General features: G+C 41.4%; 1 protein-coding gene across 2 annotated transcripts; it reads right to left on the bottom strand.

The window, feature by feature from the left end:
- Positions 1 to 154: 154 nt before the first annotated feature.
- GOSR1 (golgi SNAP receptor complex member 1) lies at positions 155 to 27,621 on the bottom strand. Of its 2 annotated transcripts, none has more exons than XM_082068298.1 (9): positions 27,569 to 27,621; positions 26,984 to 27,098; positions 25,206 to 25,293; positions 24,888 to 24,995; positions 24,255 to 24,346; positions 23,781 to 23,855; positions 9,887 to 9,916; positions 3,700 to 3,782; positions 155 to 2,397 (listed from the first exon to the last, which is right to left on the bottom strand). In XM_082068298.1, the coding sequence occupies exons 1-9, from the start codon at positions 27,597 to 27,599 to the stop codon at positions 2,273 to 2,275; spliced, it is 747 nt and encodes a 248-aa protein (XP_081924424.1). In that variant the 5' UTR covers positions 27,600 to 27,621; the 3' UTR covers positions 155 to 2,272. The 2 variants fall into 2 exon arrangements, with proteins under 2 accessions (XP_081924424.1, XP_081924425.1); XM_082068299.1 differs by having other exon boundaries at positions 26,990 to 27,098.
- Positions 27,622 to 27,722: the final 101 nt, after the last annotated feature.

Here is a 27,722-nt window from a genome sequence, read left to right as displayed (position 1 = left end):
GCGTGCGAACACCCACCGCCTGCTCGCGTTGCCAGAGCGCTGCAAGGTGATGGAGGGGAAACTACAAGGTTAATTAAATGCATTTTTCAACACAAAACCTCTTGTCTTGAAACCGACACAAATAAAAACCATGGAGGGGCTGCCAACACTGAAGCCATTTCCAGTAAAGCTTTATCAGAGATAATTCAGCACATTTCCGTTAATTTATACTAAAATATATCAGTTCCTCCATAACATTTTCATAACATGAAAAAAATCAGTTATGTTTACATATTTATTACAATCTACATATTTTCCATAGCAGCTTTTTCACACAATAAGATTAAATATATGCACCAAATAATCAATTCAGTCCAGTAAAAAGACTGGTTATGAGATTAAATAAATGAATTTATCTACGGTACTGCAGATCTCATATTGCCAACTATATAGCAACCATATCCTACAAATCCTAAACAGAAGCAGAGCTGCTGATCAGGGTCCCTTAGGGTGGTGGTGGAATCAGAGAAGAAGCATCAGGGAGAACAGGTTTGATCTCCCAACACAGATTCATTAATAAACCTCCTTTATCCATAAAGGCTTTTCAGAAACCCCTGTAATAAACACTTCCTTTCCAACCAGAAACATCCCAAATGAACCAAATAACCACCGTTTATTTAAAATACAAGCCCCACAGTTTTATACGTAATAATTCCAAATGTTTTCTAATCCCACTGACGAGGTGGCTGATTACACGTTTTTGTCAACTTTTTAGCACAAAGTTATTAATCTGCAAATAAGCCTTCAAATCCATCCAAATATTTTAGGAGCAACGGTGTTGTTTTGCTCACACACAGGCACAAGTGTCTACTCCCTCCAACAGGTACTTCACAGACACTATAAAAAGCAGTAAAAACTGTGTCTGTCCTGCTCGATTCCGTTCCAGAAGAGAACCTGGAGAGTATCTGACATGTGTGGGTAATGGGATACGTGAAATCTGTTCGGAGCACTGCGAACTGATCGTGAAAAGAGTTAATCAGGTTCTTAAAAAGATATTTCAATGCCTCAGTTTGAATGTATTGGGTTATGATATGACAGATGGAAAAGGGCAGTTGAAAGAGCAGAAAAATCTGTAGAATTTGTAAATCTGCGCTATCAAAGCCATTCCTGACGCCAGCTTTGTTTAGAGATGCAGACACAACAGGATTCATGTTGCACATCTGGACAAAAAAAAATCTTTCTTTCCCCCCAGATAATGGTAAATAATACTTGTTTCGCTATTCATACATTCAACTCTTTACTATGAGGAGTTATGTCCAAAAATGTTGCAGATACATTTGCCTCAGGTATGACCATCATCACTTCCATTTCCAATTGACAGTTTAGATTATATCCTACTTGCGGTGTAAAAATATTAACGCTATTAGAATAACTTTATCTAAATTACAATATAGACTTTTCCAACTGTTTCTCGTGTCTTTACAAAGACCTTTATGATGCCAGCCAAAATCCAAGTATTTACACCCAAAAGACTACTTTTGGTGAACTCGCGTTTGGTCACTTTTCAGATGACTGAACACTACAGTAAAGAGCTGCTGGGACACTGTGCTCCCTTTTTACAAGGAGGGACTTCTCAGTCCCTTTAAAGCCACAAGAAACCTTACAAATGTTCCTCAGAGGGTAGTTTATTCATATTCTGTGCAAAAAGTAAACTGAACAACCCTTTATTTTTTTACTTTGAGGAATTTGTGTGAAGCACAGTTTTCACAGCACAAATTATGCAGAAATAACTAGTATCTCAACCATGAGTTAAAAAAGAATTGCAGAACATGTATTTAGTAGTAAAGCAACCTGATGGCTTAAAGCTGCAATATTCTGTGTTCAGTATTGTGGTGGCCTATGGAGGAAACCGGCTTCCTGCGGAGTTTCCACCCCAGGCAAGCGTAACCATCTTTTGCCACTTACGAGCCGACACCAGATACAGAAACGGTTCTACCCGATCTGGTACGCGTCCCCTATTTACCTACCTTGCAGTGAGAAAGGGAATTAAAGACAAACAAATCCCACAAAATTTAACCAAAGGAAGATGTATGGCAGGGAAGGAGAAACACTGCAGCTTCAACCCCAAACCAGTGTTGCTGTCTACTGTCACAAGCTCCAGACGTCACGGTGACACCCCGGCCACGCCGAGCCGGCTGTGTGAAGTCTGTTGTGTCCCCCACTCACTTTTCCTCGACTGGGGGGCAGAGGGATGGCGGTGATGAGTTTAGCAGAGTCCGTGGGGGAACATCCATCAATGAAAAGCGTATAGAAGCAGTAAGATGGTACAGATGCCGATAACGGCACCCAAGATGAGGGAATCTCGTCGTTTCCGAAGGTTGATCCTTTGAATCAGGCTGTTCACTGCGGGAAACCGATCTTAAAGGAGTCTGAGTCAAGGGCATATCAGCAAACGGCATCTTCACTAACGAGCCCCAAAGTCTGTGTGTGGAAATCCCGATGCTGTAAGAAATGCAGAACTACTCCCAAACTGGAGAAAGCAGATGCATAAAACCCCCTAGATAGATAGTTAGCAGGATTACAGCTGCACTTCACTAACGACAGACAGATTAAAGAGAGAACAGAACAGCTCAGAGTTCACATTTACACGGAATTCACCACCTGATCACCTAAATTACCAGCGTTTGATGAACCTTAATCTCAAATATGTGAGGCTTAATTACTTTTAATAACTGTGTTTAAATGAGAATGAATTAAAAATGGGGCAGTTATATAAACCATCGGTGGAGTTTGTTTAATGGAATTGTGTTACTGGTGAAGGGAACAACCAAAGGCATTTGACTGAGAAAACCATGCACGGTGCATGACTATGCACTGTTCAAGTACAGCACGTAAGGGAGAACCCCTCCTACTGTAAAATCATAAGGATGTAAATCTATCTTTTAATGTACAAAATACAACTGCCAACAAGATCATAAGTTTCAGAGCTTTGTGTCTTTGGAATTAAGGATCTATTAAGGCCAAAGCTTATCGAATTTTTTTTGTTGTTCTTGCCAGTTGCTAAGAACTGTAATGAAATTAATGGCTTACCAAGATACATCTCTTCAGGATGTAATCTGCCTAATCAAATGATGCTAATGTTGCTCTTTTGGCCCTTATGACAGAAAGGAAAGAGTAAGTGGGAAAATGACAAACATGCATGACTTGACAATCCAGCACGTTCTTTAGCCATGAGCACAAAGTATGAAAAGAAACCAACAAGCCAAAATCTTAATATCCACAAGACTTCTAGAGACAAGAGGATGCTCTTAGCTGTAAACCATAACAAGCAGCAGTGTGTGCTGAGCTTCAGTTCTGGACAGGCTTGAGAGCAAAAGGCAAGAAGTAAAATGAAATTATACCTTTACAAAAACATATGCCAGGGAAGGCCACAAAATGCCATTGCAGATCCCTACCTAAAAATTAAGCTACATTGATTTATGCGTAGTATTCGAATTTAAGTAAAAACAACTTATTCACCACATTCATCATTAAGATGCTTCAGTCACATTATGAAGCGAGACTGGTTAAAAAAATGGTATGTCTGTCACTAATGATGCCACCACTACAGGTTATACAGCCACTCAATCGCAAAGCATTTTGATTGCCAAGTGACAGAGTGAAAAATGTTACTGTACCTCTTCTTATGCAGCGGCAGCACGAATTTTTAGGAAAGGATACTAGCCAAGGTATTCATCTTGCTTTGTATTGACTTCAACATCCCTCTCTGCGAAGTCATATTTTCTTTAGTTGCCATGGCAATGCTGGAGAAGAGAAAAAAAAGAGTGGATCAAGTTGTTGGTGCTAAGAATAATCTACAGCTCGGAGACAAGGAAAGCAAGCAGGCAACGCTTCTTTGGAGAACAATGAATGAGCTGAAGCAATATGAATGAAACCACATTTCCTTCCTTAATCTCTATCGTTGACACTTAAATGATTTCTCTTTTATATAAGCCATTAACAACTGAAAACACTGTGATTTCTTGAAACAGGCGGGGTTTTGGCATATCTCCCCTAACCCCAACAAAAACTGTCACTACATTACAAGCAAACCTAAAGGTTTGGCATGAGTTTGAAATTCAGGAGTTTGTTTAATCACAGAAGCCCCATAATTACTGTCACTTTGGAGAGCAGATGAAACTTCTTGTCTGCCATCAGGATATGATGGCTACAGGAGTATTAAGCAAATAAGAGCTGACTCACAATTAAAAATCAACGTGCAAAGTGAATGTGCTGTTTGAGACCCCAGACAGCTCACGGAGCTTTGCACAGCAGGTTTCTGGACAATCGAGCTGGGACAAACGGTCACCAGGTCTTTGACAATATTTAAATACAATAAAAATTCCAAGGAAAGTAAAGTAAAAATGAGGCTGGAGGAAAAGAAGAAAAATAATTCTATCATTGCCTACCCCAACAGTGCATGAGTATATGTGTCTAAGAAGACTGGAGTGACATCTGCTTTCCTCCAGTCCTCAGGCACCTCTCCCGTTTCCCAAGACTTGGCAAAGATGATGGAGAGCGGTCCAGCAATGACCTCAGTCAGCTCCCTCAGCACCCGTGGGTGCATCCCATCCGGACCCATGGATTTATGGATGTCCAGATTGCCTAACTGCTCCCTAACACAGTCCTCATCAACCCAGGCAACTCCTCATTGTCCTGCCTTCCTCTGGGGCCTCAGCGGTACGGGGCTCCTCAGGACAGCCCCCGGCAGAGCAGACAGAGACAAAGGCGGCGTTCAGTAACTCTGCCTTCTCTGCATCTTCTGTCACCAGGGCACCCACCTCGTTCATCAGTGGGCCTACATTGCCTCTGCTGTTGGTTTTATCTGCTATGTATTGGAAAAAGCTCTTCCTGTTGTCCTTGACCCCCCTCGCCAGGTTTCAGTCTAAGGAGGCCTTAGCTTTCCTAGTTGCCTCCCTACACCCTCCGACAACAGCCTTAGATTCTCCCCAGGTGGCCAGCCCCTCCTTCCATCATCTACAAACTCTCCTCTAGATGCATCGAATGATTCATTAAGGCATCCACTAATTTACAGAAGTGAAAATATGATGTGATTGCCAGGATATAAAGTGTTCCTGAGACACTTCCAAAATGCCTTTGCAAATAATTATTACAGGTTATCATGGAACACAAGGTTCCTGCTTTAACATCTAGATGAGAGAAACTGTCCATTCCATATTAAAAGGCAGGATGTAACTGTTTAAGTTGACGTGTTACAAGACTGGAACCTTCTTAATTTCTTTTACCCAGTATTTTGAAAAATATAGCTCAAGAGACAAGGTTTTACTGAAATACTCTGAAGAAAAAAAATAGCCATAGTGATTACCATTTTTATTACGCTATGGCCTAGTAATGAAATGTAATTGTGATATCCATGAAGATGAGTTTAACTGGCTTCTAGCTACCATTAACAAGTCAAAATTCAAGAAGAAAGCACTGCTCTTCATGTATAATTTGATCACTCCAAACATGAGCTGGTTTCTCTAAGCCTTTATATCAGTAAATGAGACTATGAAATTCAAGCAGTCCCAGAAAACAGCTCCAGGGATACGTCCACAGATTTGTCTTGTTCAGTCCTAAGTATTGCAGCTTCCTCATATCCTTCATTAGACAGTTTTGGTTTCATTCCCATCCCTAACATATGCTCACTGACATATTGTTGCCATTTCTCCACTGACAAATGCGTTTTTTTTTTTTTTTTAGAAAATTAATCATATTGTTCCCATTCACAATATTGGCCCCATTTAGTTACTCAACACCATAATCTCCCCAAATCAAGGATACATTTTTCTTCTGTTTTGAAACTTCCACACAAAATTTACAATGAAAGATTAAATGTGTTTTACTGGAATCAAGATGACCTTGATTTAACGTTTCATTTGGAAACCAGCATGAACAGTTCCCAGCGCTGCACTGGCTTGAACTGCTACAGTTGGGTGTAAACCAAGTTCCTAAAACCAGATGGTATCCTGCTCTCTATATTTAACATTAAAGCACTGCTAAAGTACATTAAAGATTGCTGCACTACTAAGGAAATATCTCCTAGGTAAGGCCAGGGTCACAGCCACAAAGAGCTCACCCATCTCTTCCACAATAAGGAGCATCACAAATTTCTGAGCTTGCAGCTGTATTTCCTCAAAATTTCACTTGCATTTCAAGTTTATCCTTGAATGCTCAGGAGTGCTGTGGGTACGCAAGAAACCAGACTTCCCTTCAAAAGTTAAAAACTGATATTTGTCCCACGCTTCGGGACTCGAACCCTGGGGTCAAGCGATCCAACGGACTCTGTCTCCCGACACAGCTGGGACAACAGGAGCACGCCACCCTGCCCGGGGATGGTCAGTAGGTCAGAGAGGTTCTCCTGCCGCTCTGCTCTGCCCTGGGGAGACCACACCTGGAATATTGTGTCCAGTTGTGGGCCCCTCAGTTCCAGCAGGACAGGGAACTGCTGGAGAGAGTCCAGCGCAGGGCAACAAAGATGATGGAGTGGAGCATCTCCCGTGTGAGGAAAGGCTGAGGGAGCTGGGGCTCTGGAGCTGGACAAGAGGAGACTGAGGGGTGACCTCATTAATGTTCACAGATATCTAAAGGGGGAGTGTCAGGAGGATGGAGCCAGGCTCTTCTCGGTGACAACCAGTGACAGGACAAGGGGTAATGGGTTCAAACTGCAACACAAAAGGTTCCACTGAAATTTGAGAAGAAACTTCTTCTCAGTGAGGGTGACAGACACTGGCCCAGGCTGCCCAGGGGGGTTGTGGAGTCGTCTCCTCTGCAGACATTCCAACCCACCTGGACACCTTCCTGTGTAACCTCATCTGGGTGTTCCTGCTCCATGGGGGGATTGCACTGGATGAGCTTTCCAGGTCCCTTCCAATCCCTGACATTCTGTGATTCTGTGTCTTTTGATGAAGCCCAAGATGAAAACTAAAGGAACATTTCCCCAGAAACGCAGGTGACTTTGTCTTGGCACTCTGGCAAGGATCTTCTGCAAAGAGCTAAGTCTCAAAATCTAATTCATGGCTTTCCATTCTGTAAAGTCAAAATTCAATGCAAGTGATTTTTTCCCACTTTTATTGCATCCTAATCATTACCTAAATAAATACTCCAAATATGTAAGTTGATATTTTTATAAATTAAATCTATGGTTTTAGTCTGCCTTCAGCATGGAAGTGGAATAGTCTGATCTGTTAATATTCAAGCACTAAAAAAAAAATCAGCCTGGATCAGACCTCAGAAACAGTATTACAATAAAACCCTAAGAACTTGTCATGCTGTAAATGCAAAACTATGGAAAAAAATCAAGCTGAGCCAATCTAAAAATATAAGTTGTTGGAAAACAAGAAATAAATCATTTGCTATTTTGGAGAAGTGATAATGTTTGAAAATGAAAACCTGAGAACACCAAACATATTAAGCAAAATCTATGCTTGTATTTAAATATGGCCAAGACAAGCGAGCACTGTTCCCAAAGAACTGCAGTACAAAGTATCACATCCCACTCATTTCTGGAAAGAAATATGCTGCAGTAAGAACCCATCTCACGTCATTAATTTAAACATTGCTTAAAAGTTTAGGACTAACTAAACACCTGGAATGACAGCACTACTTATGGCTTTAGTTACTGAATAATTTCAGCTTAGCTGCCCATCAGTTCTCTTGCACGTGTGTTTGTTTCTTGTCTCTACAAAACGTTGGATCTAGGCTTCCCCAGTCAGTGCTGCCACGGGGCCACCGGTGTCCAGCTTGTCAACAAAAGCCTCTGCACGCACAGAAAAATGCTTTCCAGTGCCTAGAACCCCTGCTTAATAACGACCATTAAAAAAATAAAGGGATTTAACTTCCTGAATTACACCCAAATAACAAGTAATGAACTACAGTAGATGTGAACCCTGAAGACAGAGCAGTATTGGTAGCCAGAATATGGTAATTACATCTCACTTCACCCAATGAATCTGCACTCAAACAGCTTCCCCTGCACAACTCCCTCTTTTACTTGCTTTACAGCACGTAAAGCAATTGATTATCGGAAGCTGAGGAAATTTCTGTCTGGTAAATTTACTTGAAATGCAGTAGCACTTATTACCAATTAATACCATACCTGAATATTTGCAATTACTGGGGATGACAAGAAAAAGAGTAAAACAAAAAATTCACCTTGGTTTTGACAGAGCCGAAATTGAATTAAGATGATACAAATGGACTTACATTTCCTGCTCAATGTAGTTACTAAACAAGCTCTTTTTCTACAAAAAGAAATGCAGAACATTTTTGGCAAGAGTTACGACAAGAAGTTCATTTACTACAGATAAAATACGGTGCAACAAAGACTGCTGAAATCCAGCCTTCTAAAAAAATCGAAGTACATTTCTTCGCAGAAGGAATTTTTCAGCAGAGAGCACCAAGGAGCTCTGCCCCAAGCTGCGTGTCGGGGATCATTGCGTGAGAAGCTGCCACTGTGGAGACAGTCGATTTGTAGTCAAACGTGGGTCTGCAGGTCACGCAAATGAAACTCGAAGCAGTTTTAAATCCATCAGGACACCCGCTGATGGCACCACGGAGCCCCTGAGCAGGTTTGGAACTGATGGAGCAACCTGGTGAGTATTTGTGTACCTGCCCTGTTCTGTGTTCCCTCGCACAGGTGAATCGACACGGAGGTTTCACTTATCACACACGCACGAACTCCAGCTTCTCTGATGATAAGTCATCAAGAGGTGAGGCGAAGAGCTCAAATCATAACATCTGAGTCATTTTGCAGGATATTAAGCTTAATAAATCACCATATGCTATTTAATGCTCTAGTTACTGGAGCGGCAGCAAATAAGAGATACAACAAACGTTGAGCATTTTTATGAGATGGAAAAGTAGGGCTACAAGCATGGAAGCACAGCAATAAAGGAGAGGAGTATTTATCAGGAAAGGACTAGAACCCAAAGTAAAACAAATATTCATAGTAACTGTGCCAAGTTTGGCAAATATCTTTATGAGGCTGCAGTGAGATTATGTCGACATTTTCAGACATTATTGGACCAACCACTTCTGGTTCATCACTGCACGTTAATGTGGTTTAACACATTTTTCCACCGTGTTAATTATACTGAGCCCACTGTGTCCTTAAGCTAGCCAGCCCTTAATGGACACAGAGCACCTCTAACTACTGTTCTTGATGCCTTATGCCAGTACATGCATTATTTGAAAGCATAGCTTTCTTCCTTTTTATTCTAAAGCAATAATCTAAAATTTAAAACCATTAAGTTGGGCACTCTGAATTATTGGTTTGCAAAATCCCAGAGTTCAATGGAAAAGTGGGACAGGCTCAGATGATAAAAGTAATTCATGATGCTACAGTTCTAAAGTTTCTAGATCAGATAGAGAAGGTAACATTCAAGTATTCAAACCACGTTAAAAAAAAAGCCACAACACACATAAATAACTATACAACAGCAATAACCTCTGAAGCTCTTGTGGTTAAAGCCCTCACCTATGTCAGCTGCACACTAGGGTGCCAAATACACGAAGGATTACAGAAAATTGTGTTGTAGAAGAGCGTCACTGTGAGAAGAAACAGCTTGACTACTGGAAAAGCCCTTAACAGCTCAACCTGAGATTCACTCTGCTCCATCACTCCCTTTGTTTTTGTAGGGGCTATTCACCCTTGAACAGAAATGCACATGAATCAAATATTTAAGTCACACCATTACACTAACACTGAATAGAAAAAAAACCAAACCACACCACCACTTCCTTGTAATACGGCAAGTCGTAAACAATACAGTTATTGTATAAATAAAATGACTGATATCTTTAGACACAATTAAATATAAACTCTGATTGTACAGAAGATAATGAAAATTATTAAGTTCATTCCTACCTTATTGTTTCTTCTATCAGTCGATCTGAGCTGAAAGCCAAAAGGAAAAAAATGAAGTTAAAAAAAGTAACAAGCACTAAGTATTATTTTAGATTAGGAAAACAATGATCTCTATAAAACAAACCTTAACAAATCTGCCCTTAGAATGTCTTATTTCAGGATGCTGTCACTTTTTGCTACTACATGGATTTGGTAAATATAATGAGAGTTTTTGGAGAAGATCCTTGTCGTGGCCTTGGGAGCAGCAATTCCTCAGGGCCTGCAGGAGCAGATAGGCAGGAGAACACAAAGCACCGAGAAGACAGAAAAAGGGGAATGGGCTCCATGATTCATGGCTAATTAATGCTAACTAATTAATGTGTACAAGATGCCCAAGACAGTTTGGAAAGGAGTATTAGAGAAGAAAGTACCGAATTTTATAACTTGTTAATCCTGGTCACTCCTTACCCACACCTTCAAAAAACATAATTAAATGTAAAAGCTGAGAGTTAGTTCCAGGTAATAACACCTCAAAACGCCGCTTCAGAGCTGCTTTACCAAACGCTGTTTTACGGTGGTTAACGAGGCAAGTTCTTTCTATAGTAATGCCAGTTGGGTAAGAATTAAGCGATGCTTGTGGGAAACAGAACACACACCATCTGCAAGAGAAAGACCTCGATAACACGCGCCCCTTCCCCCTCGCTGCCACATGTGAATCAGGTTTCTATGTAGCATTGCTGGAAGAAGGACAGCCTAAAATACAGCATTTACCAAATGGATGAGCGGGATTATGGTGACAAACAAGATCCTCCGAAGATTTGAGCAATTTTTCTTTTTCTGTACTCAACTTCTTATGGACAGGTTTCTAATCACGGTTTTACAGCCAATTATGAAATCCCAGAAAAACTTCTTGTTACACCAATCGATATCCCAAAGGTAACGCTGACAGAGAATAGGTGACTGCATCCCCGCTTCCTATAATGCAGAAACGATGATGCATCCCTACAATTGCACTGTTTACCCCACAGATTCATGCAAATTGTTGTAAAATAACTGGAGAAAATAAAGTGAGCATGCAGTTTAAGAAGGAAATCAAACTGACAGAAGTTTTATGTTGTGCTGGTTATCGCTTCTAGTATTAAAGCAGAATTATTAAAAGATGCCGAAAGGCCGTGGCTGTCTCCATCTTCCATCCTTGTTCCAAGTGTGTTGCCACCTCGGGCAGGGAAGGTACCAAGAGCCTCCAGTTCTGTCTCTGACTCAGCCGGAGTTGCCCGATTTGGAATTTTTCTTCTACCTACAGAAATTGTGGAGATCCCCCCCAGCTCCAGCTGGGAGCATAGTGTGCAGCGCGGTGTGCAGCGCACACGTGTGTGTAAACTGCTCGGGGTATGGAGACGCCAACAGAACGTCCCGTGTCTGCGTAGAGGAGTGAAAACATGCAGGTTGCTATTTCAGTCTAGTCGACCACTTGAAATATGGAGACGGCGCACAGAGCACTAAAAATATCCTGCCTGATTTTAAGTTGAGAGGGACTCAACTGGGGCAGCAAACACTGAAAACACTGCAACTGGAACATCTCTTGCTGCTCCCAAAACAAAGCCACACTCACAGAATCCCAGAATGTCAGGGGTTGGAAAGGACCTCGAAAGACCACCCAGTGCAATCCGCTGCCGGAGCAGGAACACCCAGATGAGGTTACACAGGAAGGTGTCCAGGCGGGTTGGAATGTCTCCAGAGAAGGAGACTCCACAACCTCCCTGGGCAGCCTGTTCCAGTGTCTGTCACCCTCACTGAGAAGAAGTTTCTTCTCAAATTTAAGTGGAACCTTTTGTGTTCCAGTTTGAACCCATTACCCCTTGTCCTGTCATTGGTTGTCACCGAGAAGAGCCTGGCTCCATCCTCCTGACACTCACCCTTTAGATATCGGTAAACATTAATGAGGTCACCCCTCAGTCTCCTCTTCTCCAAGTTCCAGAGCCCCAGCTCCCTCAGCCTTTCCTCACACGGGAGATGCTCCACTCCCTTCAGCATCTTTGTTGCCCTGCGCTGGACTCTCTCCAGCAGTTCCCTGTCCTGCTGGAACTGAGGGGCCACAACTGGACACAATATTCCAGGTGTGGTCTCCCCAGGGCAGAGTAGAGGGGCAGGAGAACCTCTCTGACCTACTGACCACCTCCTTCTAACCCACCCCAGGTACCATTGGCTTCCTGGCCACAAGGGCCCAGTGCTGGCTCATGGTCATCCTGCTGTCCACCAGGACCCCCAGGTCCCTTTCCCCTACACTGCTCTCTAATAGGTCTTTCCCCAACTTATACTGGAACCTGGGGTTGTTCCTGCCCAGATGCAAGACTCTACACTTGCCCTTGTTATATTTCATTACATTTTTCCCTGCCCAACTCCAAAGATTCACATCAGTTGCAAGTACATTGGTTTAATCAAATAAACCCACTTGAGTTCACTGCGCTGTGTGGTATTTATTACCACTGGCACGGAGAAGTAAAACACCATAGTAGTGTACACAAAATAATGTAAGCAGTCTCAAGTCTCACAGCATCTGATGATGTCCCCAAGGCAAGCAGAACGGAAAAGCGATGCATTAAAGATCTCGGTAATTGCTGATTTTCAAAGATACAAAATTCAGCTGAGAATGTGCCTTTCATACACAGATAGTCGCTAACAGACAAGTGCTATGTGTGGGCAGTGCATAATAAGAATAAACGGCAAAACCATCAGAAAACGGCCTGAAAAGCAAGAATGATGCACAAGAATGCACCATTTAAAGAAGGTATTTATTAACAACAAAAATACATCAGGAGCCCAGCTGGAAAGAAATTATGGTTCTAAAAATTCTGTGGAACAAAACATTGCTAGAAGAGTCCTATTAAAAAACAAACAAAAAACCCCACAAACAGAAAACAAACAGCACCACCTACCCTGGAAAAATCACCACCAGCATTACCAGCTCTTCGGACATTTAACTGATGAATTATTATGAATTATTTTCATTTTGACGAACTGAAGATGACAGGGAAGTTGAACATGTTTGGAGACCTTAAGCGAACTAGGATGTTCTCCAAGGTTTTCAGAGCACAAAAAATCAGGATTGTCCATTCGCAGCAAAACACTGACTGCTTTTTATGGTAGAGAAAGCTGTAGTTAGGCAGTTTTATTACTTAATCAGGATTGGACTGGATGACCTTTTGAGGTCCCTTCCAATCCCGAACATTCTGTGATTCTGTGAAGTATTAAAAGCTTCACATTTAATTATATTATACTGCATTATTTTGATATATGTATGTATAGGCATACAGAAAAATAAACCCTGGAAATGTAGCTACCTGTAAAATGATGACAGGCAGAAGTAAATAAAAATGTATAAGCCCAGTAATAAACAGTTCTCAATACCAATAAACATGGGCACTGGATGCAAATGTCAACACAAGGCATTTAACGGGCATCTGAAGTCACAAGATCAATGTTTCTCAAGATACGGGAGGTGAATTTTCTTCAGAATGAGTGATGTGTAGGTAAGGGCGGGTGAACTAACTCTTAGGTCTGTAATAAATAGCTGGAAAGCACACAGGTTTACTAAACACGACTTCTCTTGACTTCGTTCTTCTGCCTTCCAAGCAGATAACAAATCCAGTGGACATTACTTCATGAACAGCCAAGCAAGCAAATGATGGTTCTGGGCAATATTAATCTGATTTGCCATTAGTTTCAATAAGCTCTGCATTTTCACCTGTCGAGACAGATGGCACTTTCACAAAGCCATTTAAAAATACTATATGAAAGAAACACTCAGAGATGCTGAGGCAACCACCTACTGTAACAAATGGCACAAATCCAAGAGTGCCAGGCATGCAAATGAAATAATCAGGCCCCTCGGCAACTGCTGGCTTCAGAAAAGATTGTGCAGTTTGTCATTTAAATATGCAGACAGGTAAATTAATCCAAAGCAAAAATGAAGTGCAATATGCCTTTAGGATAAGAAAGAAGCATGCCCATCACATCAAGCTTTCATAACTAAAGCAAGCATTTTATGTTGTCTTTTTTAAAGCCAACCTCCATGCCAGTAGTTAAAATTCAGTCATAGAGATGATTATCCAGGTGAGGACTGGGATTCTCCCTTACCCATAGATTTTGCTGCTGACTTATTAGCTAAATACCCAACATGAGCACTTGCCAGAAACAAGGTACAGCAATAAGACTCATCGGCACACAACTCATTTCACAACGCACTTTAAACCCTTCAGGTAAAATTAAGGGCAACGTTATCACAAAGAATAATTTAAAAGTATTAGGAAAACTCCCTGTAGAATAAACTAATGTGGCACTTGATAACTCTCTTCTTGCTTTCATAAAGAATAATTGCAGAAATAATAATTGTACTTGGTTCTTTCTCTAACCGCAGGATTAATCACTAGTCTCAGCTCCCTCAAACTGCCTGCACTACAACTTGTGTGTTTGCAGAGTCCTGGATCACCAGGCAACGTGGAGGAGCTTCCAGGAGCACAAATACTGAAAAACATACTTGATATTCTAATACAAATATACAGATTATGATGAAGCAGATCAGACTCATACCGTCAGTTATTTCCATCATAATAATCATACCTAACAAGTGAAAGAAACACTGTGCGCACACAAAAACCCAGCTCCAACTCATTTTTCTTGCTTGCCATCACTGTACCTTACAATCTAAACCATTCTGAAGATCATTAAGCAGAACACAGCTTTTTTTTCCCTGTGACCACAAACAAGATATTCCAGGTTTCACAAGACATCTCAAGCTTGATTCGAATCAGTGTCAAAGCGAATTGCACCGGAGCTGCTTAGCGAGTTTGGAGTCTCCTGCAGTCGCTAATGAAGACAAAAATTGGTGTAGAACTTACTCACAGCCTGAGACCCAACACAAATGAAACAAACACACCTGGGGTACACAACACCCAAAGAGAGAACATTTACACTAGAGGACTGTGTAGACAACGCAAAATTTACTCCTGTATTTACAGAAGAGCAGAAGTAGCACCTGCGATGAATGCACAACACAGGGAATGAATATGTTTGACTACAGAGCATACATCTTGCATTTCCAGCACGAGAAGAGCTAGCTGGCCAAAAACAAAGCTGTGATGTAAAATACGCATTTCCAGGGATGAAAAGTTTGCCCACAGAAACCATTCTGAAAACAGAGAAAGGTTCAAATATCAATGCAAACCGCTCTCTTCCGTGGGTTCCCTTGATATGTTAATTAAAGCATAAATCTAGATGCTAAGGAGATAAAATGTTTTCATGCTCTCTGTTGCAGTAGGCAGGATGAAATAAGAGCCTACAGCAATCAAACTTAAAACCAGCACAAACATGAGCACTAAGTCAATGTATAGATTTACTCCAAAGGAACAACACGTTAACAACAACACACCAACAAACTCTAAACACACAAGTTACATTTATTTCTGCAGATCATTGTACTGCGGAGTCTGACATTCAGTAATCACGTTCAGTAAGAACAAGGAATAGTTGCAAAATTGGAAAAGAAAAAAGGCACGTCATTACATTGTTTTTAATCAATGCAAGCGATCTGTTAAATCTACAATGAAAGGCACTGGAACACAACCCATCACTCTAGGCAGTAGTTAACCCACATTATTTGGTGTTAAATGTCTTTCCGGATGGTTCACATGTACATTGTGTATCAGAAGAAACATCCAAGAGGCATGCTTGTCACTGCAGGGAAGAATCTGCTGAAGGATCTCCAGTAAAACAGACTGGTGGTAGCTCTCTCCACCCTCCAATGCTACAACACAAAATTCACTAAAAATTGGACTCCCAGCTACATCATTAAGTAAATATCTCAATAGCTTATCAATTTGGACTTAAGATAAGCTAATGTAAGTACTTCTTTTTCAGCCAACACCTGTAAACATGTCTACAGTTGCAACATAACCAATAAAAAGGTAAGTTGTTCCAACTCAGTTTAAAGGACAATTTAATGGATGCAGGCAAATACCAGTGACGCTCTGCTTTTGTGGGGAGACCCCCGAACCACAGGTCCGAGAACACCGACGGGTTCTTTCTCCTGGATTTCCAAAGGGCAGAGTCTGCACCCCCACTGAACTCCATGGACTTGTCTGGGAATTAGCAAGAGTGAAAGAAATGTTTCTGCAAAAAGAGGAGTTAGCCAAGAAAGCTCTTTGGCACATAGACTACTGGAGAGTGTCTGATGTTGGAGAGTCCCAAGAGGTTGAGCAACAGCAATACTTCTTCCTTTCAAGCAAATCTATAAGGAAATAAGAGCCTCCTCAACAATCTGCAGTGTACAGTTTGCCCCAAGAACGCAGTTAAAAACTGAAAATGAAAACAGCTCCAATCCTCTAAATGAAGCTCAGCAGCTGGTTGCCTATTAGTGCCCAGAAAGCCAATGCCGGGACGGCACCACCAGCCACATGAGGAGCTTTCCGGAGGTTTCCAGAGGCTTTATTCATGGTTGTGAACCTACCTGGACAGATTGACCCTCCTGTGTAATTGCTCCCTATTACCCATAGGAACAGAGTAAATGAATGGAGAGCAGGCCTTACTGGAAGTCATTATCAGTAACCACAACTGTCAGAACAATTCCAGTAACTTACTAATGGACTATATCGGCATTTCCTCAAATTTTACACACTGTGTGCGGAACCAGCATTCAGTGGGAGAGCTGTTTTCATTATTTCCTCTGGATTAAAACATATAATTCAGATTATACCTTTAACTGAAGGGAAAAAACCCTCAAAACCAAGCAGCACTTATAAATGTATACAAGTAGGAACAGCCTTCAAAATCCAACACCGATCTGACAAAAAATGAGCTCCACCAAGATGACCTGCCATTACTGATTTGTTGAGCACACACAGACAAGATAGATGCATCAATTGCAAGAAACACAAGCTGTTTATAATCTGTACTGTAACAAAAAAGATATTGTGCCACTTTCCTAGCTCAGTGGTTCTTGACTAAAGCTAGACAAAGCTAAAACACTGTTCTACTACACACATACTCCTAAGTAACCAAGAGAACACAAGGGGGAATACCTTCCAGGAGAGCCCTATCTTACAAACAACTTTGTAATTAGTACATTTTTAATTTCCAGTGAAGCTAACACAGATATGAAGTGACAGTTATCCCTAGGAAGACAACCCAATTTTAATTTAGTATAAAACCCTAAAATACACAGTGATAGAAATGTATTCTGCTTCCTAACTGCATTTTCACCTGTGGTGGTTTTGGGGGTGTGTTTGGTAGATGTAGAAAACTATATGGCTTTCATCCAGGACTTGGCTGAAGTACCCAATGCTATAACTATCTACCTGCTTGTTAATCTGGTTTCATTAAATAATTCCTAAAATTGCATAGTTAACTATACAATATAAAGACAACCTGTGGTTCAAAATTTAAAGTGCACACTATGTTTATTTAAGCTGTCTGCAATCCAAATTCAGGATGCAATTCATTAGTGGATGAAGATCTCAACATTCTTCTTTGACTCAATTTCACTGCATTCTTAGGCTTGTCTTTTCATCTAAGACCGAACAAGACACGTTCTTCCAGAAGTGCAACTATACTCAATATAAGTAAGTCTCTCCAGTGAGAGGAAAGCATTCTGCATCTTTCACTTGACAACAAAACTAAGGGCCTTGAAAGGTTCTAAGCAAAATTGTGTTATCAAGCAACAGACATGCTTTGGTGGGAACTGGATCTAGTGCTGCTCACCAGCGTGGATTTCACAGAACGTATCCTCAGTAGCTGGGAGGCAGCGTCTTTATCAAACCACTGGTAAAGCACATGAGATATCTGCACAGCCTACCACGCAGCAGCTAAGAATGATGAGAACATCATCCTGATGCATTAGTATAGAGGCTCAAATTAAATAAACTCAAGAAGGACTTTTATACAGTAACAGGATAACTTTCCAGAGGAACACCCTGTTTTTGAGAAAAATGGAAATAATCCCTATTTAACATATCCATAATACATCAAACAACATTCAACAGCTTGGTGGTTCCAATGGCAAATAATAAGCAAGTACTTCTGGTCTTAAAAGAATAATTAAGTTCACAGCCACCCCAACAAAAAAAAACCGCCATGCTGCATTAGAATAATAAATGATTCTCAGATTCCACAAAATAAATTCTATAAAACCCCACAATTGTTGATTCTGTTCAAATGAGGCACCTACTTTTCAGAACCAACCCATGTACGAAGGATTTCGGTATTTGTCAAAGCCCTAATTTCAATACAGACCTTGGGGAGGGGGAATGCTGCCCTAGTTAAGAAACAGTGTTGAAAGGAAAGCTAAAAACAAATAAAACATACATCACTGACTTGTTTATTTCTGAAAGGAGCAACAAACTTCAGAGGCAAACACAGAGCTCTGCAGTTTGAAGTGTGGTTTTATATCCCTCCCCCTCCCCAAATCAAGGGCATAGTGTTGTTTCACAACAGTCACCAATGTTGGGGAAATTAATCAATTACAATATTTTTAAACCAATCCGACCATAAGGAAAACCTGCAAATAAACCCTGTGAGACCAGTATAATCTTTGGTTTAGTGCTTTGGGGTAGGTTTGGTTTTTTAAGTCCTAAATACAGCACAGGAAGATGAAAAGCACTAGTTGATTTTACTCTAATGAAGCACAAGCTATTTTTAGAGGGAAAACCTCTCTTAAATCCTGAAGAGCTTGGCTGATTTTCATGTTCTTTTATTAAGTTATTTATAAATAATAACGATACCCAGGAGAGCATCTTCCTTCATTGCCTGCAAGCTTTGAACCTCCCCAAATTCTCATTAAACTGCTTCAATAACTTGCTCATGCAGCCATATAATTGCAGCCACATAACGGGCAGTGCAGCTTCTTTTTTTCCAGAAGACACGAACCGCCTCCCTCGCTGAGCAGTATTTACTATGAAAATAAGAAAATAGGTAAGTTGTGCTCAGCCTGGTGTTGCAGTTAAGTGTGTGATACGCCCAAGTCTCACGATCAGTCTGGGGCTGTCACGGGGAAGCCGATTCAGCCGCTTATTAAGTGGCCTCGTGTCATTCTGCCATGAATCTGCAAGAGATAGAGGTGGTGCCAGCAGGCTGGGAAATAAAACCCCTTCAGTTCCACGCACATGTAAGGCTAAAGGAAGGAATCATTGAAGCATGACTGCACCTGAGAAAACCCCGCATTAACAGGAGACAGAGCAGAAAGAAAAAACTAGAATTCTATTTTGAAACAGGATTAGACTATAAGTCGTTGTGCACCTCTAAGCTTTTACAATACCAAAAATCCTCCTTGGTTCAAATCCCTTCCTTGAGAACCATTTTATATGTGCTGCAAGTCAGGCAGAGATCATAGCCCTACCCAAAAAGCCCATGTTATGGATATTCAATGGTAAATCAGTCAGTAAGGTAATTAATTACCACAGTCACTGGCTAGCTGAGGCACCACCACGTGCTTTTAACGCAATAGTTTCCCCAAACTTCCCTATTCCAGAAACAAACAAGTCAACGCTATTTAACCGCGTTTGGGAAAACAGTGACACACCATTGCCAGACCTTTTGCAATTAACGGTCGGCAGAGAAGCATTTTAACTCCGATTCCTCAATCTCTCCTTGCACTGTATCTTTCAGTTCAATAGACAAAGTGCTGCAGCCTTCCATTACCACTGCACTGCAAATCTGCAGCCAAATTACAGCGTATTGGGGCTTCTTGGCAAACAGTCCAAACTGAGGCCATGGATAGCACGGACTGGCCTTTTATAACACAATCTGTGTTGTTTACTCATAACCCCTATAAAGCAAAGAAAATTATTCATTATCAGGTGCTGCTTCAGTTAAAATCTGCATTAAGAAAATGAAGTGATGAGAACACCATATTCTGCTATGACATGAACAAAAAATAAGTTTCATTTAGAGGCAAGTTTTGTGATTAAAAAACCCCTTATTGGGCCTGAGGAAAGCGGAGCTGAGCAGTCGTGAGGCTGCAGGGCTGGCGCCCAGGGAAGGGGCTGATCACGCTCCTCCCTCCCTGCGGCTTCCCCAGCCACCTTGGGAAGGAAAAGGGAATTGGTGAATTAGCTGGTTTTCCTACAGTCTCTTTCTTTCCGAGAGAAGACGAAGGAGAAGCGGCGGTGAACCATGTGTGAGCTGGAGCAGTTACTGCCCAGGCATCTGCGTGTGTCCCCTGCCATTGGAGGCGAGGGAGGGGACGGAAGGGGACAACAGCAGTTCTTCTCATTTAATCCAACACTGAAGGTCCACTGAAATCCACGGGAACCTGAGCAGCAACAGCACAGCGAATGGAAGTCAGGGTGTGCAGAGCAAAGAACAGGGATAACAAAGAAAAGGAAATTAAATTAAGGTAGAAAAGCGGTAGCTTGCTCCCAGATCAACACACCTAGAATCAAAAACCCTCAGTGTCTCATTAAGCCGACTTTTCTGTGCAAATCGGTACCGAAGCGAAAATTTGTAAGCAACACCAATATTCAAAGGAAAAACGGTCAACAAGTCACTCCCTCTATTAAGATGTGGACTGTAGTACAAACAGAGTTTGAAAGCAGTTTCCCGGTGATTATTCTTTACTAAATGTCACCATTTCTGCCCCAACAACAACAGGAAATTTGAAATAGTTCTGCTGCAAAATGAAACACAACAGTAGTAACAATATTTAGTACTTCAGAATACTTCACATATATGAAGTACTGCACAAACATTAATTTATCCTAATCATCTCCGTGAATCAGGTATGTATTATTAATAGCACCATTACGCAACTGCTGCACATTCCCGTTATTTCTGTTGCTCACTTTTCTTATTCCTTTTTTCTCTTTCAATTAAAAACACAGCTCACGGTACCTGCACAGGCTCCTGTTTCACCACCAGCCACTGCTTTGGGAAAGGAAACATCACTCATTTTTGAGCACTGGAGTTGAGTAATAAAGTGATATCATAGAGTGGCCCCACAACAGCAGAACAAACCTACGAGAGCAAATGCTGGCAAACAGTAAGTGGTGTGGTCTTCATCTAGTTTTGCTAGGAATTCATAATAGCTAATAAAATCTGTAATTTCTACCTAAATACTGGAAGCCTTCATCAATTTTCACACAAATTCACCTGATACATCATGCACACACAACGCAAGCACTAGCACAAGGGAAATTTTCACTCGCAGATGCAATATTGCAAATTTAATCAAACACATTAGTCCCTTCTTTGCTGACTTAGACTATAACTCATCAATAACTGCAGAATTTCTGAGGGCAAATACTAAACTGACAGGACTCTCTCTGAGGCAGCACTTTTCAGAGTAGTTTTTAAAATGCTAAGCTAGGTCTACTCATCAAAATTGTTCTCTTTAGATGGAAAACAGTATTACAAGAGAAAAGGATGGCTTCTTTACCTCCCTGGCCAAAAGTATACAAACGGAAAAGATGAGACAAACACCTTTACTGAATGGCACAGACCCAAGAAAATAAGCATTCAAAAATCTACTACAAACACGACCGTGCTAGACTGGGTATTTCCTTAAGCATCTGACATAAGATCTGAGGCATTAGGTACAAGTATTATCAGGGCATCAATATTCAATTAGACCCATCTTCCAGCCTCATTTCAATTAACTAGTGTTAACATTTTTATTAAAAAATTTGGCCATTATTTTTTGTCTTTCCAGACGGAGGTAAAACTATCCTTAAATTCTCTCTCTCCTCTTACTCCCAAGTGAGACCCCACCATAGACAACCCCACCACGTGTTTTCAAGAGCACTCGTGGAAAACGCCACCAAGACTCAACTCAAGTCTCCCATGGTAGCACATAAAGCAAAAGGCCGACAGACAAGTCTGGTGTTCTGCAGTGGGTAATAGCTCAGATGTTCTCCATTACCAGCTCATGGAATGAATATGTAATAGGTTAAAGTACTTAATGTCATAAATTAAGCAGGGTCAAGACCAAGCGAACACTCCAATTATTTGATACGAATATATCATTCCTGTGGCATTATTTCATTACTTTGCAGCACATAATAGTAATACACTTATGTTCCCATCTCCATTTTACAAGCTCTTTCCATAGGCTTCGCAATTCCACTAAAACTACATTTGAATTACTGTTGTGTCTTTGTGACAACATATATATATTCATCATGTAGTTTTATCAATTAGTCTAGCACCATGATTTACTGTGCTGCAAATATTCAGCATAAAGACTCACACAAAGCTTGTCAGTTTATCCTAAGAACATGTTTGGTGTAATCTGCAGCTCCTGGTGATTTTTTGGGCCCTTTTGCTAGTTTTTACAGCTTTTTGGCACTACCATCTCATTAATTGCTTTCTCTGAAGACAAACATGTTGAAACTCTTTAATGATTTCCTCTGCCAGTGTCTATTTCTGAGCTTACTGATTCTCAATTCAGAAGTTTTGAACATCTTGCAAGCTTTGATTTCTCGCCAAGTTTTTCTTCTGCTTCTACACCACATTTCTTCATACACCTTACAGTTATCTCCACCTTGCAATAGCATTCCATCATTAGTTCTGGCCCCGCTTCCTAAAGATCCCCAAGTCACGCTTATTTCTCGTCTTCTTTGTCTCAGTGTTGTTTTTTTTAAAGCCTCGACATTTCAAATAACCACCTAGAGGATGGTTTAACTGTTTCTGAACTGCCTTTTAAAATTCTATTTTTCATGCATTTTTATCCTAAAATCATACTGGAGGGTTTGGTATGTTTAAAAGAGACCAAAGTCATGGATGTCAGATAAGGTTTACAAAATGTTTTCAGTTTTTCTCTCTTCATTGTTTCCAACTTCTCAAAATAGTGAACTCATAGGAATGTTAGTTTCTTGGAAGTATATTTTACAACTCCAGAAAGATTTTATTTGTAGTTTTCTTTAACAAAATGCCAACAATATAAAAGTATTCACTACCCCTCCAATAAAAAAAAATAAAAATCAAAGATAGAGCGTTTCAGATAACACTGACCTCCAGAATATTAAGACCGTTGTTGGGGATTTTTTGTTTGGTTTGGGGTTTTTTTTGGTGTGTGGGTTGTGGTTTGTTTGTTTGTTTTCTGGAAACCTTACATTTCCTGATCATACATTTCTAATAATAAATTCACCTTAACAAAAGTCATAAAAATTAATATATTTAAAGCTTGAATTAAGTTTTAAAGAGATTAAAGAAAATCAAGGATAAAGTGGGGGTAAGCCACAATCAAAGAATTTGGTTTTAACTTCCTGTAAAAGCCTTTTGTGCAGTTCTGGCTAGAAACTGAAGTTATCTTTTAAAAAGCACATTTGAGAAAGCCACAGGTCATTTTTTACTTATTTTAAATGAAAGCCTGCCCTCTTGCGTAAGATTGAAGTTGTGCATGACTACAGTCAAGAGCACAGAGGGATGAACATCGGTGCGACTCCTGGACTATCTAGAAAACATGAACCTTCCAGGGCTCTTCCACCGGAGTGCGCTGCTTGTCCTGACTGCAGAAAATGGGGTTTGTTTTTAACCCTTATTCCTGTTAGTATACTATAAAACATCTACTTCCTTAGGAGAGGAGGCCAAGCATGAAGTCAAAGTCACAAGTGACTTGCAAAAGACCATTGAAGACAATCTGGAGATGTCACGTAGTGTTGACAAGATCCTCAAGTCAAAATCTCCAAAAACTACCCTCGCTACTACCTACTATACACACTTTGCAGTCAGTGTAAGCAATAAATATTTATCTAGCTGCGTAAGCAGCAGCACTGTCACAGAATACATAGTGCAAGGTATCCATTGTGGGCCTATATATCTACAAACAGACAAAGTTTTCACACATACTTAAAATTCAGAATGTTTCACCTCCCAGAAAAGTCAGGCACCTACTTATTTACCTAAGTAAATAACAAACACCACCTACTTTCGAAGGTGCTCGTGTTCCTTCAGGAAGAGTTCTGTTCTTCTGTTATTCACGCCAGATCCACTTTTATAAGATCTAAAATGCATTTTAAAAAAATTGAAAAACATTTTTTCCAGAGGCTTTTCAGTAGACAACATGAACTTATTTACATACATATCGAGCTGTGTTACTCTGAAGTGACCAAATAGAAAAGTTCCAGTGATGTTAAGACACTTTTAAAGTGATTCGGCATAGCTTAATAGTTTTACTTTAAAAATATGAGCTCCTTTTCATAATTAAAAAACAAACAACAAAACAAAACAGCATCTTATTACAACCTTAATAAGAGCTGTGAACTCAAGTTGCTTTTTTTTGCTTTATTCAGAGTGCAGACAAATAAGCCACGCCAAGTATTCTCCTACAGGGGGGTTTGTTTCCACCTTTGTCCTCCGAGGACAGTCCCGCACCGTCGCTGTAACACACAATCTGACTTACTCAATATCTTTTCGTACTGATCCCAGCAGATTCTCCCTTTCTCGTATTGCCAAAAAGTTCGCTTTGGTTTTGTGGAATTCATGCGTATAATCCTGCAATAAAATAATTACTCCGAAATTAGGATCCTGAGATCGATTTCACAATACCATGTACTCAAGATCAAACCATCTTTATAACCTGTTAGCTGTTCTCCAACATCAACTGCAAGACATTACCTGCAAGAAATTAACATCAAAAATGTTTGGAAGTTCATGCAAAGTATTTTAAATTTCAGCTCTTACAGCAGTTGTATTTTCTTATCTTAAATCTGATGTTCCCTCTCATATTGCTATGTGACATACTGCACAGACAAGATAGTTCACTACAGTATGCTTCCCCCTTTGCTATATAGAAGATACCCATATAAGTTTGCATGCTTTACTGTTCCTTCTTAGCTAGGTGCTAGTCACCAATGTGACATAAAAGTGCTATTTTTTCAACTCAGAGTTCACTGATTGGGGTACGTGGAGAGAAGAAATGTAGATATGGGATCAGCAGCATTTAAATGTTCTGGTAAGATATTCAAGAATACAGCGATATCAACACTGCTAATAATTATTCCAAACAAAGCAACAAAATAAAAGCATTTGTTACCTGCAATATGTCTCTATGACGCTGTAACGTGTGCATCAGTGCAGCATTCAGGGACGGGACTCCTGCACTGTTCGTGTATTCTGCCATTTTGTCATTTATCCCAGTAAGCTAGAGGAAGGAAAAAAGAAAAAGCAAACCATGGAATGGTTTATTCTTGTAAGACAGATACAATGCGTAAGGTGAAGGAGCTGGCTCTAAGGACAGACCTGCAGAAACATTTGTCTGTCACTCACACTAGTATTTCCTAACGTTCATCACAGAAACCTGTACTGCAATATGTCCTGGATGGGGAAGTAAAACCGGAGTAACTTGAGTTACCTTTCCCAGAAGCTGTTCAATCTCCACAGCCATGGTCTCAAACATCCTGTCCTGGCTTGATCCATTTAAGAGAGGAGTTGTGTCAGAGCTAAGGAAAAAGAAGAACAGCAGCAATTGAAAAGTAGAATATCTTCTCATGAATGCGAGTAATAAGAAAACTCTGGTGTTAGGTGGTTGCAAGCTCCACTACCTAGTTTCCCAGAGGGATGAATTAAGCCTAGAATATGACATTATATTCTCATATGATGTCACTAGTTCAGATAGAAGTTAGAGGCATACACCACATGGGGAAAATACAACCTTTCCTTGGTACACATGACACCAAACACTCATCTACTGTCAGCACTTACCTAGGACCAATGCCCTTCCCTTCCCAGCTTTTAAACTCGATTTAGGTATTTATTGGCAGGAGGGAGCACTACACTATTAGCATGTTACACCAGCTGCATAATCACACCTTAATAACACAGCGCTAGGACAACCCACTGACCTATTAAGCAGTCGATGCTCTACGGAGCAACACAAACCACACATTTTATTACAATTACATACGGTACAGCTTCCTTCTGCTTTTTAAGGTAAACTAAAACCACCATGAGAAGTCGTATCTAAGCAACAGAATAGAAGCACAACACTAAGTACACAAATCTGCACGTATGACAACTAATGCCTTTCAGAGTCTACTCTTTGCTTTGGTAAGATACCGTAACTAGAGTAAGAGAAGTCAGTTTTATACAGGGCAGCAAAAATAACTAAATCAATTAGACTACATGGCAAGTAACAGCATTGAGCTAGAAAACAGAGACACACTAGGACTCTGATTCATGAGTAACACGATCATTTTCGGGGCCCTCTCACACTTCCAGAACCACAAATTCATGGAAAGGTTCAAAATTGATTCAATCATCAAATGAAATAAATAAGTAGAAATATCAACAGACATACATACAGTAGTCACACTCACAGACACACAGTGTTGGGACCCACAGCTAATAACCAAAGAACGGCAGTTTTTAAAGGTTGTGCACAGGGATAGAGAAATTGTTAATTAGTGCTGTGGAAATGCAGGAAAGACTTCAACTCTGGCCCATACGCTAAAGGCCTGAGAAGTTTTATCATACTAATTATTTAATCAAACACAAATCTGCCTAAAGCAAACAGAAATTATTTATATATATATATATACACATACACATATGGATGTATGCATCAGGTTTATATATAAAATCATATATATTGCTCTCACTATTACTATTCATCTTAGGAGAAGGCCAGAAAGAAACAGTGATGACTCCTGAAGGGAGGGCTGGTCACCTGCATAACCTTGAACCGGACACAGCTGCTCAGTGCTCCACCTCCCTTATCTTTAAAACAGGGATCACACCTGGGAGATGCAAGGCTCAATTCCCCTAATAGCAAAGTCCCTGAAAACCCCTCTGCTAGTTTAATACAAGAAAAACTGGAAAATAAGGCAATGCATTAAAAAGTCATATCATTAGTTCACACAGTAACCCCACATTTACAGACTAAAGTTTAAATTCAGCTTCCCCCAAGTGACACGCGTGCTCTCACGAAGCAGCGCTGCAGCCCACACACCTTTCTGACTCACATGCCAATATCACTCGATATTCCATCAAGCCCAGCACCAAGAAATGCTGAAATGAGCTTCTTAAGAAGCTTAAACATAAAAGCCACAGGTGGGACTAGCATTAAGTAAATTATAAAAATGAACCAAGCGCCACAAGCAGCATTTAAAACATAAAGAAATGGGCTAGTACCTATACCTGTCGCGCCTTCCGTCTCGGGCGCCGCTGTAGCTGGTGCAGAGTTTGCTGAAGGAGACAAGCTTCAGGTCCAGCTCGTTCTCCAGCTGCCTCGCTTGCTTCCTGAGATCTGCACAGGGCGGCCGAGAGCGGGGGAGAAGTCACAAACCCGCACGGGGACCCCCAGCTTTTGGGGGGGGGACGCGACTTCCCGAGGTTCTGTCAAGCGGAGCTGGCGCAGAGCGCCCAGAGGGAACCCCGCGGGGAATGGGGGACGTGGCGGGGCCCTCACAGAACGGGGGTGCACCCCAGGCTGAAAAGGTGGGGCACGGCTGAACACCCGCAGGCTCCAGCACACACAACCGGGAGGGTCCGGCGCCGGGTGCCGCCCCCTCCCCGCGGGCCCCGGGGCCTCCCCGGCTCCGCCGCCTCATGGCTTAGGGGCCCACGGGGCCACCGCAGCCTCCAGGCTCGGGCGGCTCCGACCCCCCCGAGGCGGACAGAGGGGACCCGGCAGCGGTTCGGCGCTGCCCGGGTGGAGCTGAGCCCCGGGAGGGCCCCGCGGCCGCCCCGTCCCCGCCGCCCTCAGGCCCCACTCGCCTTCCCAGTAGTTGCTGCTCCCCGCCGCCATCTTTGTTGTCCAACGTCAGCCGAGAGGGGTGGGCCAGAGCGTCTTCCTGCAAGCGCCGGCGCCTCACGGCACGGGCGGCCCTCCCGCCGCAGCGCCCCCCGACGGCTCGGCGGCCCCGCGCCC

This window comes from Streptopelia decaocto (assembly GCF_964273445.1).
Source record: "Streptopelia decaocto genome assembly, chromosome: 18".
NCBI lineage: Eukaryota > Metazoa > Chordata > Aves > Columbiformes > Columbidae > Streptopelia > Streptopelia decaocto.
This window is presented reverse-complemented; position numbering and strand designations above follow the sequence as displayed.

Coding starts and splice junctions, on each gene's coding strand:
- GOSR1 (XM_082068298.1), bottom strand. CDS start 27,599: ATGGCGGCGGGGAGCAGCAACTACTGGGAAG. Junction 24,347..24,887: donor GTCATAGAGACATATTGCAG/GTAACAAATGCT, acceptor ATTTTATTGCAG/GATTATACGCATGAATTCCA. Junction 3,783..9,886: donor CTGATAGAAGAAACAATAAG/GTAGGAATGAAC, acceptor TCTCTTCTCCAG/CATTGCCATGGCAACTAAAG.